This window comes from Pelophylax lessonae (assembly GCF_965119305.1).
Source record: "Pelophylax lessonae genome assembly, chromosome: 3".
NCBI classification, from domain to species: Eukaryota; Metazoa; Chordata; class Amphibia; order Anura; family Ranidae; genus Pelophylax; species Pelophylax lessonae.
In genome coordinates this window covers 167,164,062-167,179,620 of record NC_138770.1, presented here as the reverse complement: position 1 = coordinate 167,179,620, position 15,559 = coordinate 167,164,062, and the positions used below count along the sequence as shown (strand labels likewise).

The 15,559-nt window shown below is 40.4% G+C and overlaps 1 protein-coding gene across 1 annotated transcript in view; it reads left to right on the top strand.

Moving 5' to 3' along the window:
* Nucleotides 1-15,559, top strand: part of LOC309549320 (ephrin type-A receptor 3-like) — a 308,452-nt gene that overhangs the window by 68,155 nt on the left and 224,738 nt on the right. The window contains exon 2 of the mRNA XM_082249514.1: nt 5,794-5,841. Within this exon, the coding sequence (XP_082105640.1) occupies nt 5,794-5,841 (48 nt within the window). The remainder of the gene's footprint in view (nt 1-5,793; nt 5,842-15,559) is intronic.

Sequence of the window (15,559 nt, the reverse complement as noted above, 5' to 3'; positions counted from 1 at the left end):
CATGTTACCAATTGTGATGAACCAAAAAGAAATTTCAAGAGCAGTGCTAAATCCACCTCTATTAGACAGGAAAGTGCCTAAACATAGTGCTTAAACAATCAAAACAAAAGTGTGCTTCCACCACCAAGTGTCACTACTCAGAGAAGCTTCTTACCAGATCCTGAGGACCATAAAATTATAAATGGTCAGACATGCTCAGGTTAAATCCACATCCAATGGCGTCCTGGACAAAGCTGGATAGAGCACTCCCTCCTCCGGATGTCACCGCCTATAGGAAACATACAGGTCCATTGTGAAGTATGTTTAAAAAAAATGCGAGTACACGAGTACGATTGGAGTACGATGGAAGTAGTGGTTTGCAGTATCCATGAGCCTTATGGAAAATTTTTTAAATTAAGGCCCATCTGCGTTTTTTTTTAAATAGGATATTTTAAACATATTTCTCTATGGACCTGTACGTATCTTTTTTTGCGATGACATCCAGAGAAGGGGGTTCTCTATCCAGCTTTGTCCTGGATTCCATTGGATGTGGTCTTAACCTGAGCATGTCTGACCATTTATAAGTTTAAGGTCCATAGGATCTGGTAAGAGGCTTCTCTGAGTGGTGACACTTGGTGGTGGAAGCACCCTGCTAGCTGAGTTTAAGGCACATTGAGTCAACGCATGAACGGTCGTTGTCTATGTGCACTTGTTTGGACTTTTATTAATATTTGTACAGTAATGTTCTAACATATGTCATATCATTTTTAGTTGTCATTATACAGTATGTGTGTTTATGGATATTTATATCACTTTTTTAGTGTTTTGATTGTTTAAGCACTATGTTTAGGCACGTTCTTGTCTAAAAGAGGTGGGTTAAGTGCTGCTCTTGAAGATTCTTTTTGGTTTGTCAAAATTGGTATCATAATTGTATAGAAGCAGCTTTATCCTGCAAATTAGATTCTTTGTATGGTTTGCACCTAGCGAAGATTAGTTTTGTAATATTTTTTAGCTTAAGTATGCTGCGTCTGCCTTGTTTAAACTAACCATACACTGTACAGTCTAATAGTACAATCTCCTTTAGCTCTACCAATAACAATATAATATATTATTATTATATTATATTATATTATATTATATTATATTATATTATATATAATAATAGGTTTGCCTACATTTTATATAGTTTTGGTAAATTTAAGTGAGATTGTATAGGGATTGTCCACTTAGATTGCTCCAAAGCCATTCTGGTAGGCTAATTGTCTTCTCTCCAAATTGGCTCTAGTATGTTTATGTTTTAATGTTAGATAGAGACCTTAGATTGTAAGCTCCTTTAGGGCAGGTACTGATGTAAATGTACAGTATATAAAGCACTACAGTCCCTAAAAAGAGTAAACACAGTGTGAATGAATTTGGGATATGTTTATAGGGCAACCAATGACAGCTGTAACTAAAGAAATGCTTTTGATTGGCTGCTATAAGCTCTGATTTTCTCTGATTTGCCAAATTCTTTTTTTTTTTTCAATAAATGAGGGTTAGTGTTTATGCTGGTGTAGCACCCTCTAGTGCTAGAATAGTGTAGGTAAATTTGTTTTTGTGACTCATGTTTTGTAAGCCTGTAATTGTGTCAGGTTACTGTAGGTCAGGCTAGAGGCCTCTACAGGTCACGCCTCTGGTACCTCCCCCTGGTGCTAGAAACTTGGAGAAGTTTTGTGAAGCTAGTGGGTGGAGGCCAGGAGGTGCTAATCTGCATATTTATGGGAATCTGGCCAATCCCCAGGCAGGAAGCCTGGCAGGGTACCTGGATTAGCCCTTAAATATTGTGGAGCCTTGCAGTTGGTGGAAGATGGAGTAAGAAAACTGTGTTGTGTAGCCTGGGAGGGGACCCTAGGGCTCAAGGGGGCTCTGCTTCCAGAAAGGAAGAAGGGCAGAGGGATCTCCACCAACCTACCATTTCATCCAGGAGACACCCTGCTCAGCGAGCAAAGATCTGTCCCGCAGGAGACCTGAACAATAGTCTCTTCTAGAGCAGCAGGATTTCCAGGGACATTGTGAGTACCTCAACACCCCCAGGGCCAAAACGAGTTAAAGCTGCAAGATGCAATATCCAGCAAGCTTTTCTGGAACTGTGCTAAACAGGCTGTGACCTAATCCTATGTTCTGGGAAATTCCACTAAGCAGCCAGGTGGACTGGTATTTTGGAGAAAGGGGACATACAGCTCCTGCAGGTTGGGACTTTTGCTAAAATTCCACCCAGGGGACACATAACTAGGAAGGAGATTTCCTTTGCCAATTCCAGAAAGGCTGTTACTTTTCCAGAGGGATTGCAGTCAAGGATTTGCTCATTTTTGTGGTGTACATGGAGAAGGAAATTGTCCTTATCGTTGTTCTTCAATTTAAGTTGGGCATCCCATAATCCCTCTACTCTATCCAAGTAATTTCCCCCAAAAAACAACAAAAACTAGCCCATGGACTCTTTTCTTGTCTCTAAATAAGAGTTGAAAATGCATGTTGCCTTACTGTGCAAGAATAGGGGGACCCAAAAACCCAGCGGCTCCTGCGGGGGTAGCACTACACCGGCGTGTGTGCACTAATTTCTAATCTCCCAGTAAGTCCCTTCTTGTATAAGGAATCTTAAGGCATCTTTTTTGCTTTTTAACTTCTCAAGAAAGCAGCAAATGCCACAAAAACCCATACCAAAAGATAATTTAGCTAAGTGTGCTTTAAAATTCCAGCCATTTTTGCAGTTATTTTATCATTAAACTACTTATGGTATATCCTTTATTATGATTATAACTTTACTGTAGAAAATATTGCTCAGTAATTCCACCATGCATGCTACAAATATTTTAGGACTGCAAACAAAGCTATATTCATTTAATGTGTGTCTATCATATTTTGTTTTATATTTTAATACAATTTTATATTAACAATGTGTATGAATAGTTTGTACAGAATGTTAACGTATACTAGTGCATCTCAATACTATTTCTTTGTGTACTATCATATACTAGAACTATAATTAGTTATTCTTTAATTCTGTCATAATTAATTTAGAGCATTAAAGTATATTCAGATCCATATATTTCAGCGTTTTTCATTTTTATTTTTTCAGGCTAAGTACCTTATCTGCAAGTATAGAAACATTGCTATTGATACTGCTAGAAACCTTGTAATATATCTTCTGTGAACTACAAAACAACTCCACTTCATAGATAAAGTACAGTTAGGGAGTTTTGTCACTCTAGGAAAGAAAGTGCGTTACTGACAGGATCGGTGAGGACAAATAAAGGAAAAAAATCCTAAATAAAGAAAACTAATGTAGCCACCACTTCTAATAAGCAATATTATAATACATTTCTGATTTTGGCTTTAGATACGCTTTAATTTTGGGATAGTTTTCCGCTATTCATAACTGCGAACATGCGTGAACGCACTCACTGGGGTTGATTTGGATGGTCTTTATTCAACCTTACCAACTATGTTACTTTATAGCTGATATTATCTTTTCTTAGAAACTGAGCAAATATGTATCGGTTGGAGAAGGACATAGGATATCAGTGCATCATTACATGGAAATAGCAGCCAAGGAGATAAATAAGGGCAGTTGATGATGCCACTTTCATAGCAAAGTATTATATTTATTGATGTTGACAGGTGCTTGATTGCTCCATGCTGACATGCAGATTTAATGATAGGTTCTCTTTAAATAGAAAAGTGTGAAAAAATAAAATCTGACAATGGAAGGAACATAGACTTTTATGAAAACTAGCATATATGAAAATTGCAGTTGTGTTCAGAAAACTGTTGCCTATATTAACATTTTTACTGAATAAAAAGAAAACAGAAAACATAAAACAAAACAGAAATCGAATTGCTTTCAGTGTTTAAAGTGGTATTAAATCCAAAACCTACATTTTTATACATTGCAGCTTAACAACCATTAGATGTGGTGGCTGCATTCATTTTCTTTTTTTAGGCTTTTTTCCCTCCGTTTTCACCTGGTGATTTGACCAGTAACTCACCCCCTGTATTAGATTGCTTCCACTCTGGATGAATGTGCACAGGGGGCACCTTTGGACAGCAGAATTGTTAATCTGAGGGAGGTGAGTGCTAGATGTACTAGCAGATTTTACTTAACAGATGTTTTTCCCTTTGGGATAATGTTTTACATAAATGAATAAAAGCTAACCATTGTAAGCACCCCTGTCAGTGTTGAACGATTTGTCTCATCCCTCTATCTGCTACGTCTGCAAGCAAGCTCATTCTTTTGAAAAGCATTAGACTTCCTGGCTGGCTTACCAGATCAAAATAGATGAATAAAGCCTAAAAAAGAAAGCTAATGCAGCCATCACATCTAAGAATATGATAAATGTTTGCTTTTGGCTTTACTACTCTTAAAATCGCCTTTCTGTTTACATTACTTGTCTTGAATAAATCCCACTACAACTAACTGTGAATAATAGATCTGCATGAGGCAACAATATACTTAAAGCTGTGCTCCACCCAAAAGGGGAAGCTCCGCTTGTTTGGTTCTTCCCCCCCCCCTCTGCTTCCACATTTGACACATTTCGGGGAGAGGGTGGAGCTGGTATCTGTTTTTGACCCCCCCCCCCCCTCCGCAGCCGGGCCATTCAGAAAGCGCAACGCTCTTGACGCATGTGCATTGGGGAATTGGCTGTGAAGCCACAAGGCCTCACTGCTGGTTTCCCTTACAAGGAAGCACTCGAGAGCCAATAGGCTGAGGTGACAATATTGTGGGATCCCTGGACAGGTAAGTGTTCCAATTTTAAAAGTCAGCAGCTAACTTTTAAGTTTTGGAGGGGGGCTGGAGTTGAATGCTCCAAAATACTTGCAATCTTAAATAAAAATTGATGTTAAAGTTAAGAGTAACGAAGATGTTAAAGTGGTTGTAAAGTCACATTGTGACTTTGCTGGTATCCCCTCTGGTTTATACAGTCATAAACTACAGTGTGTGTATTTTGTTTTTTTTAATTACAAGGCTAAATACCTTTTCTCACACAGCAGCTGTGCGGTCACGTGATTCCCCTCCCCTCCGCTCTCCTTCCCTGATCTAAGGAGAGCAGCGGGAGGGGCTGAGTTTCCCTTGTGATGTCAGCCGACCAGCAGAGGGAAGTCACGTGACCGCACAGAGGCTGTGTGAGAAAAGGTATTTAGCATTAATATTAAACAAAACACATACACACTGTAGTTTATGACTGTATAAACCAGATGGAATACAAATATTTGTGCTATATATTGCATCGGAATAACGGCGGGAGGGGCGGGGAGAAGATTGGTTCTCACACTCACAGGCAGGGATGGAAGGGGAGAGGGGAGAGACTCAGAACACACAGCAGGATGACGAAGGCACGTAAACTGACCACGGTATCATGGGTCAGCAGCCATAATTACCATGGTCAGCACACACAGGGGAGACACAGGAATGGGCAGGATCAACCAGGTATTTTACAACATAGGAAAGGACATACACGGCACAAGCACTGTCCTATAGATCATGCCATAAAAAAATAGGAACTTTTCTTTTTTTTTAGGGTTATAAAAACATTAAGTAAACCACACCAACCAATCAGAAATATTGTCTTAAATAACCCTTAAAACCTGAGATTAGATTGCTCTTCATGAGTTAAGCAAATTTCCACTGCTTTTTATTGAGTAAGACCATTGGTCTGGAAGGTAAAAAGGTGGGTCAGCCCAGAAGTATAAGTATGTTATAAAAAAAGAGGCATGTAAAGTCCTCCATTGCTGACATTTTGCAGGGAAATGACATGTCTTTGTTTTTCCTTAATACAGTACTGCCGTCTGATGCACTGCACCCCTGTGTTCTTACATCATGTACAGGTGAGAGGCACTCGTGTAGACATGCCATCACATAGTGATCATACGTCTGTCATAAGTGAACCCAGGATCTGTGTAGATATATGTACATGTTGTCATTTGTGTCCATGTCCATTAACAATGTATACCTACTGTCAGAGTTATAAAATTGATACTGCACAGGATATTAGGGCATTTACACACACAGGTTGATTTACTAAAGACAAATTGTCTGTTCACTTTGCAAGATAATTTTTACTTAGCTACAGTGCCTTGCGAAAGTATTCGCCCCCCTTGAACTTTTGCAACCTTTTGCCACATTTCAGGCTTCAAACATAAAGATATAAAATTGTAATTTTTTGTGAAGAATCAACAACAAGTGGGACACAATCATTAAGTGGAACGAAATTTATTGGATATTTCAAACTTTGTTAACAAATAAATAACTGAAAAATTGGGTGTGCAAAATTATTCAGCCCCTTTACTTTCAGTGCAGCAAACTCTCTCCAGAAGTTCAGTGAGGATCTCTGAATGATCCAATGTTGACCTAAATGACTAATGATGATAAATAGAATCCACCTGTGTGTAATCAAGTCTCCGTATAAATGCACCTGCACTGTGATAGTCTCAGAGGTCCGTTTAAAGCGCAGAGAGCATCATGAAGAACAAGGAACACACCAGGCAGGTCCGAGATACTGTTGTGGAGAAGTTTAAAGCCGGATTTGGATACAAAAAGATTTCCCAAGCTTTAAACATCCCAAGGAGCACTGTGCAAGTGATAATATTGAAATGGAAGAAGTATCAGACCACTGCAAATCTACGAAGACCTGGCCGTCCCTCGAAACTTACAGGTCATACAAGGAGAAGACTGATCAGAGATGCAACCAAGAGGCCCATGATCACTCTGGATGAACTGCAGAGATCTACAGCTGAGGTGGGAGACTCTGTCCATAGGACAACAATCAGTCGTATACTGCACAAATCTGGCCTTTATGGAAGAGTGGCAAGAAGAAAGACATTTCTTAAAGATATCCATAAAAAGTGTTGTTTAAAGTTTGCCACAAGCCACCTGGGAGACACACCAAACATGTGGAAGAAGGTGCTCTGGTCAGATGAAACCAAAATCTAACTTTTTGGCAACAATGCAAAATGTTATGTTTGGTGTAAAAGCAACACAGCTCATCACCCTGAACACACCATCCCCACTGTCAAACATGGTGGTGGCAGCATCATGGTTTGGGCCTGCTTTTCTTCAGCAGGGACAGGGAAGATGGTTAAAATTGATGGGAAGATGGATGAAGCCAAACACAGGACCATTCTGGAAGAAAACCTGATGGAGTCTGCAAAAGACCTGAGACTGGGACGGAGATTTGTCTTCCAACAAGACAAGGAACCAAAACCTAAAGCAAAATCTACAATGGAATGGTTCACAAATAAACATATCCAGGTGTTAGAATGGCCAAGTCAAAGTCCAGACCTGAATCCAATCGAGAATCTGTGGAAAGAACTGAAAACTGCTGTTCACAAATGCTCTCCATCCAACCTCGCTGAGCTCGAGCTGTTTTGCAAGGAGGAATGGGCAAAAATTTCAGTCTCTTGATGTGCAAAACTGATAGGGACATACCCCAAGCGACTTACAGCTGTAATCGCAGCAAAAGGTGGCGCTACAAAGTATTAACTTAAGGGGGCTGAATAATTTTGCACGCCCAATTTTTCAGTTTTTTATTTGTATAAAAAGTTTGAAATATCCAATAAATTTTGTTCCACTTCATGATTGTGTCCCACTTGTTGTTGATTCTTCACAAAAAATTGCAGTTTTATATCTTTATGTTTGAAGCCTGAAATGTGGCAAAAAGTCGAAAAGTTCAAGGGGGCCGAATACTTTCGCAAAGCACTGTAATTGAATGAGGTGAATCTCTGCTGACTTCCAGCATCCAGTGACATGCAAACAAAAATACAGATATTTTTTTTTCCCTTGTAGGTGATTGGGTATTTATTGCAAAGTAAGTGCTGGTTCACATTTGTGCGATGCGGGAACGCTGCGAATATGTAGCGTGATCCTGCATCGCATCCGCACCTCTGGCAGTTCACACTGCCATATGCGATACGCAGGGGGTGTCAATTAAAAGTTAACGACACCCCCAGTTGCGATCACATATCGCAGTGTGATCTGCAAGTTTGCACAGAATCAGATCACACTAGTGTGAACCACTATGCGATCCGATTCTGCTGCAGATAAAAAAAAAGCCTCATGTGCGAGTTTAGTGCGGATGCGGTGCGAATTCAGCCATACAAAGTGTATGGCTGAAATTTGCACCGCACATGATATCGCATGTAATTTAAGAGCAGTGCGCTCCGAATTACATGCGATCTCCGTGATTGCACTAATGTGAACCGGGGCTAAATTTTCACCATATTTACTTAACTAAGGAAACATTCCCTTCTAAAGTGAACAGCCTGTTTGCCTTTAGTAAGTGAGCTCCACATAGTTCAAACTTGCTGCAATATATTAAATCACTTCTGTGTATTAGAATAACATGTAGGCAATATATGGAATATGGCGAATCACTACAGATAACTGCAGGGCAATAGGGTTAGGTGAAAACATTCATTTGTGTGGGCTTAAAATTTCTGACCAGTTCCAGCTTATATTTAATTTTTATTCAAAGTTCAGAGATAAGACAATGGGTGTGGCTTAGGCAGGCCATACATGGTACACATTTCTTTACCCCAACCACAGGTTACAATGAAAAGTTTTGTACGATTCCCCCACTGGGTTGCAGGAAAGAGGCTTTTGCGATTTCACCCATCAACACACACAGTGTCGACAGAGGAATCAGCCATTGTCTTCTCCCGGCGGGGGGGGGGGGGGCGGCGTCAGGGGCAGTTGGGGGAAGCCATCCCTGCCGGCAGAGGACAGTGATTATCGCTAGTGGCTTTAGAAGCTGCTAGCAATAATCACAAGCGAATCCGGCAGGCTGGTTTTACCCAAGTTGATTGATCTATTGATTTGGTACATTCTGCCTGCCAAATAATGGTTCAAATCTCCACCGGTTCCTGCTGATCCTGATTCGAACCGTGTATGGCTGGCCTTATTGAAGAAATTGAATGTGTTCACTTTGCAATTTTGCCTTTGGAAAAGTAATGTTCACTTCATTTTGGCTAAGTGAAAATTCAGATTGTAAAGAATATCCAATCATTTGTAAGATAGTTGGTCGAAGATGGTTGGATGACATCACAGTGTCACTGCATTCACCAAGCTAAGTACATTTTCATTAATGTCCCTGTTTGCAAGCTTTACCAAACAGGGTATTGTTAAATATATTTGTGTTCTTTATGCTACCCAATCAAATATTGCCTGTGCGTAGAAACTGCTTTAAGCTCTTTGTTGCATAATCTCCATTGTCTCAGCTTTCTGGGGGAGAAACATTTTGGGAGTCAGGAGTCAGAGGAGCTTTTTTTGTTAAATATCTGACCTCATGCACCCATCCCTAAGGATGCATAACAGTGCCCTAAGGCAAAGCCATATAATTAGGAGAAATTCACACAACATATACTATTAGGATGTGTACATAAGATGGCTGGTCAAGAGTCTGTCTGAGCCCAAATTGTATTAGTTCTTACAGATAGGGTCAGTTTTACCAAGTACAGGATCTCAGTAGGGTATGGTTGTATTAGGGTACTTTGAACTAAATACAACAGAACTGCCAAGTGTGCTTTCACATAATGAGCCCTATAAGGTAGGAGGCTTCTCCTGAACAGCAGGAGCCAGATGTACCTTAGATGGTTGTTCAAGTGCCATCTACACCTTCCCTTATGCACACTCATAACTGGGAAGTTGGTGTGTGAGATCAACTTGGTAAAATTCGTTTAGCAGAGAAAATACCCATTTTACCAATGCTCAAATTTTGCTATGTGAACTGCTTTTTTAAAAAATCACATGGCTTTGTTTTCTAGTAAAGTTATTTTATCATTATGTTATCCCTGACAGGGTGATCAATGGCTTTTTTGGAAAACAAAACTGCCCAACCTTAAAGTGATTCTAAAATCAAAATTACGCACCCCACCCCCAAACCCTTACCTGCTTCCTTGCTCTCCAGCGCTCTCCCAGCTGCAGCACCGTGGATCTCACTTCCTGGTCTCACACTAAGAGGCTCCAGCTGCTGTCAGTCAAACTCCTGTGAGGAGGGAGCAGGGGAATAGCCTACCAGTGCTGTGTGTGCCTATAGACACACACAGCTCAGCTCAGGTGCGTATGGGTGCCTCTTTAGAAACCAGCTTGCTAAGGGAAAACACCTGGAGAAAGAAGGAGTAGACAGTGCTAGCGGGGGACTGCAAAAGGTAAGGGTCCATTCTGTGCAATATCATAAGTATAACATCTTTTTTTATTTTAAGAAAAAAAACGTAACGTTTAGTATCATTTTAAAACTAAACCTAATGCCAACAAAAACCCTAAGTGTCGGTTCACACTAGGGCGACACGACTTGGGCGAGTTATGCCATTGCCCGTGCACCTCGACTTCAGCGCGGCTTGCAACGACTTCACATAATGGAAGTCAATGCAAGTCGCTCTGATGTCGCCCCAAAGTAGTGCAGGAACCTTTTTCTAAGTCGGAGTGACTTGAGTCGCTCCGATTAAAATGCTTCCAATTGCACAGCACGGTCCGCTACTTGTCAGGCGACCAAGTCGCCTGACAAGTCGGAACAGTGTGAACCGGCACTAATGCCAACCTTTGGCTTAAAGCTTACCCTTACCCTAATTCTAATGCTGGTGATGGATGGCTTTGTTCATTAACAAAGCCATGTTACTGACAGCTGCTATTTCTGTCTAGGTGTACTGCACCAAATATAAATACTTTGTCTAAAGGAGAAGTATAGCCAATATAGCTAGTTTGGCTGTACTTCTTCTTAGGATCACAGGAGTGCAATTGGTTTTGCACTCATGTTACCCATTTTCAGCTGACAGTGGGCTGAAATCAGTTCTCTGCTGACATCACAGAAGTCAGTCCAGGCACCGCGTCATCACGACAATTGAATTTGAGATCGGCCAGGTACCTGGACCGACACCCGGCTCAGCCTGTCAATGAGTCGCTGAGAGCCTGAGCCGGCCGCCCTTCCACCTCCAGGAGGAGGAGGAGGAGGGGAGAGCAGAGAGCTGCTGACTAGGAGTCAGCAACTCTCTGCTTGGGGAGCTGTCGAACACCTCTGATTGCTCAGTTCTCAGTGCAGAGGCGCCTGGGGGACTGATGCTGCATCCACCTAGGTAAGTATAATTATGGAAAAAAAACAAAAACAAAGCCATACATCTCTTTTAAAAAAAGTTTAGACAAAGTTTAGAAAAGTTTAGTTATTCATTTTAAGGTCATCACAGAGTACAAGGGGGCAATCTTTACATAAGTAAGGGCTGTGAAAATGTGGTATAGACTCCCTCAAGAGCTGGTTCTGGTCAGCTCGGTAGATTGCTTTAAAAAACACATGGGTTCTTTCCTAAATGTATATGATATAACTTGATACTAACATTTATAGGTAAAGTTGATCCAGAGAATATCTGATTGCCTTTCAGGGGATCAGGAAGAAATGTTTTTCCTCTGCTGGAGCAAATTGGATCATGCTTTGCTGGGGTTTTTTTTTTGCTCTGGATCAGCTGTGGGTATAGGATTTTGTATATGGGATTGTATGAATTTTTTTCTACCTTTTTTGTTTCTTTTACTGGTTAAACTAGATGGACTTTTGTCTTTTTTATATCTAACTATGTAAAAAAAAAGTTTAGAAAACATAAAAAATGAAACCTGTAGTAGTGTTTCTCTAACCCTCAGAGCCCCCTCCAAAAAATCTATTTATTTTGTCTCTCCTTTCTGACCTTGGTTTCACTCATCCATATTCATAAACAATCCAGCTTGGATAGTGCTGGTGGTAGGGGCTTAATTAATAATTACATTTTGGCTGGCACAAATTTGCTCTTAATGTACTGCAAGTGTACAAGCTTTTCATGTGTAACATCTACATATGTGAGCAGGGCCAGATTAACGTAGGGGCTATTGGAGCTGCAGCTCCAGGCCCCTTACTTAATATAGGCCCAGCAGGGTTGGACTGACCATTTGGGCACTGCCATTGCCCTACTGAGGCCATCCACTGCCAAATCCCCCTCCCCAAGGCATTTTGGAAAAAAAAAAAAAAACTGCTGACACCATGCACTGCTCTACTGACTCCATCCATTGTCCTACTGTCACCATCCACTGCCCCCCTTCTCCCAAAAGTATTGTGAAAAAATAGTAAAAAGTTAATTTGTAAAAACAAAGTAAAAATAAATAAATAAATAAAATGTAAAAAATATAAAAATTGCAACAAATAATTAAAAAATGTAAAAAATCTAAAAAAGTATATATATATATATATATACTTTTTTTAGATTTTTTATATTTTTTAATTATTATATAAATATATATAACAATAGTGAGCTCATTCACACAGGTATCTTGCGCATACAGTGTGAACGAGTGGTTTGTTTAAAATACTTATTTGTTTTAATATAACAATTGTTTGCTTTGAATTTTATTTATTAACCATAAAAACGACCCTCCAAAGTTCTCAGAACCAGGCCCATGATACTCCTAATCCGGCCCTGTATGAGAGGGTTTTATGTTCGAGTTTTATATTGGATTTTGCTCACATTCATAACATAGCCAGTATATAATCGTTTCTACTGAAGACATCCTAATTATGCTTCTAGGTGTAATTCTCTTTGAATATAAATCTAGTATACAGCTTGTTCTGTTTGTTTTACATTGGGTCTTATGGTTCAAGATATACTATATATATATATATATATATATATATATATATATATATATATGTATATATACAGGAGCATCTAATAAAAATATTGCATAAAACCATTAACCAAAAAGTTTTTTTTATATACAGAAATGTTGACTTACTGAAACATATGTCCATGTACAGTATAGTATGCACCTAATACTTGGTCAGGGCTCCTTTTGCATAAATTACTGCATCAAGGTGCCTGTGGCACTGCTGAGGTATTATGGAAGCCCACTTTGCTTTGATAATGCTTTGATGATGGCTTTCAGTTCATCTGCATTTTTGGGTCTGTTGTCTCTCATCTTCCTCTTGACAATACCCCACAGATTCTCTATGGGGTTTAGGTCAGATACGTTTGCTAGCCAATCAAGCACAGTGATACCATGATCATTACACCAGGTATTGGTACTTTTGGCAGTGTGGGCAGGTGCAAAGTCCTGTTTGAAAATTAAATCAGCATCTCCATAAAGCTGGTCAGCAGAGGGAAGCATTGAGTGATCTAGAATTTCCTGGTAGAAGGCTGCACTGACTTTGGACTTGATTAAAAACACAGTGGACCAACACCAGCAGATGACATGGCTCCCTAAATCATCACTGACTGTGGACACACTGGACCTCATGCAACTTGGATTCTGTACCTCTCCACTCTTACTCCAGACTCTGGGACCTTGATTTCCAAATTAAATGCAACATTTTCCACAGTCTCTGATGATTTAGGGAGCCATGCCATCTGTTTGTGTTGGCCCACTGTGTTTTATCAAGTCTACCACGAAGTTCTAGAGCCCTTTATGCTTCCCTCTGCTGACCAGGTTTATGGAGAGGCTGATTTAATTTTCCAGCAGGACTTAGCACCTGCCCACACTGCCAAAAGTACCAATACCTGGTTTAATGATTGGGGTATCACTGTGCTTGATTGCCCAGCAAACTCACCTGACCTAAACCCCGCAGAGAATCTGTGAGGTATTGTCAAGAGGAAGATGACAGACACCAGACCCAACAATGCAGAGGAGCTGAAGGCCACTATCAAAGCAACCTGGGCTTCCATAACAGTGCCACAGGCTGATCGCCCCCATACCACGCTGCATTGATGCAGTAATTCATGCAAAAGGAGCCCCGACCAAGTATTGAGTGCATACTATACTGTACATGGACAAGCCAACATTTCTATGTTAAAAATCCTTTTTTTATTGGTCTCATGTAATATTCTAATTTTCTGAGATACAGAATTTTGGGTTTTACCAGCTGTATGCCATAATCATCAAAATTAAAACTGAAGAAATTACACTTTGCTACAATGTAAAGTAGTGAGTGTACAGCTAGTATAACAGTGAAAATTTGCTGTCCCCTCAAAATATTTCAACACACAGCCAATAATGTCTAAACCGCTGGCAACAAAAGTGAGTACACCCCTAAGAGAAAATGTCCAAATTGGGCCCAATTAGCCATTTTCCCTCCCCAGTGTCATGTGACTCCTTAGTGTTACAAGGTCTCAGGTGTGAACGGGGAGCAGGTGTGTTAAATTTGGTGTTATCGCTCTCATTCTCTCATACTGGTCACTGGAATTTCAACATGACACCTCATGGCAAAGAATTCTCTGAGGATCTGAAAAAAAAAAACAATTGCTGCTCTACATAAAGATGGCCTAGGCTGTAAGAAGATTGCCAAAACCCTGAAAATGAGCTGCAGCACGGTGGTCAAGACCATACAGCGGTTTAACAGGACAGGTTCCCCTTAAAACAGGCCTCACCATGGTCAACCAAAGTAGTTGAGTGCAAGTGCTCAGCATCATATTCAGAGGTTGCTTTTGGGAAATAGACTTATGGGTGCTGCCAGTATTGCCACAAAGATCAAATTGGTCTGCGTGGCTGTTGTCCCACAAGGAAGCCTCTTTTAAAGATGATGCACAAGAAAGACCACTGAAGACAAGCAGACCAAGGACATGGATTACTGGAACCATGTCCTGTGGTCTGATGAGACCAAGATAAACTTAATTGGTTCAGATGGTGTCAAGCGTGTGTGGCGGCAACCAGGTCAGGAGTACAAAGACAAGTGTGTCTTGCCTACAGTCAAGCATGGTGGTGGGAGTGTCATGGTCTGGGGCTGCATGAGTGCTGCCGACACTGGGGAGCTACAGTTCATTGAGGAAACCATGAATGACAACATATACTGTGACATACTGAAGTAGAGCATGATTCCCTCCCTTCGGAGACTGGGCCGCAGGGCAATATTCCAACATAATAACGACCCCAAACACACCTTGAAAGCAACCACTGCCTTGCTAAGGAAGCTAGGGTAAGGGGATGGACTGGCAAAGCATGTCTCCAGACCTAAACCCTATTGAGCATCTGTGAGGCATCCTCAAACAGAAGGTGGAGGAGTGAAAGGTCTCTAACATCCACCAGCTCCATGACGTCGTCATGGAGGAGTGGAAGAGGACTCTAGTGGCAACCTGTGAAGCTCTGGAGAACTCCATGCCCAGGAGGGTTAAGGCAGTGCTGGAAAATAATGGTGGCCACACAAAATATTGACACTTTGGGCCCAATTTGGATGTTTTCATGTAGGGGTTGCCAGCGGTTTAGACATTAATGGCTGTGTGTTGAGTTATTTTGAGAGGACAGCAAATTTACACTGTTATACAAGCTGTACACTCACTGCTTTATATTGTAGCAAAGTGTCATTTCTTCAGTGTTGTCACATGAAAAGATTAAAATATTTACAAAAATGTGAGGGGTGTACTCAGATACTGAATATATATATATATATATATATATATATATATATATATATATATATATATATATATATATATACAGGTATATATTTGTTTTTGAACTTGGAAGAGTTGTAAAATATCTGCAGAGAGCAGCACTATTAAAAAATGGCTCTTGCAAAAGACTATTATCAAATACTATATAGTAGATGAA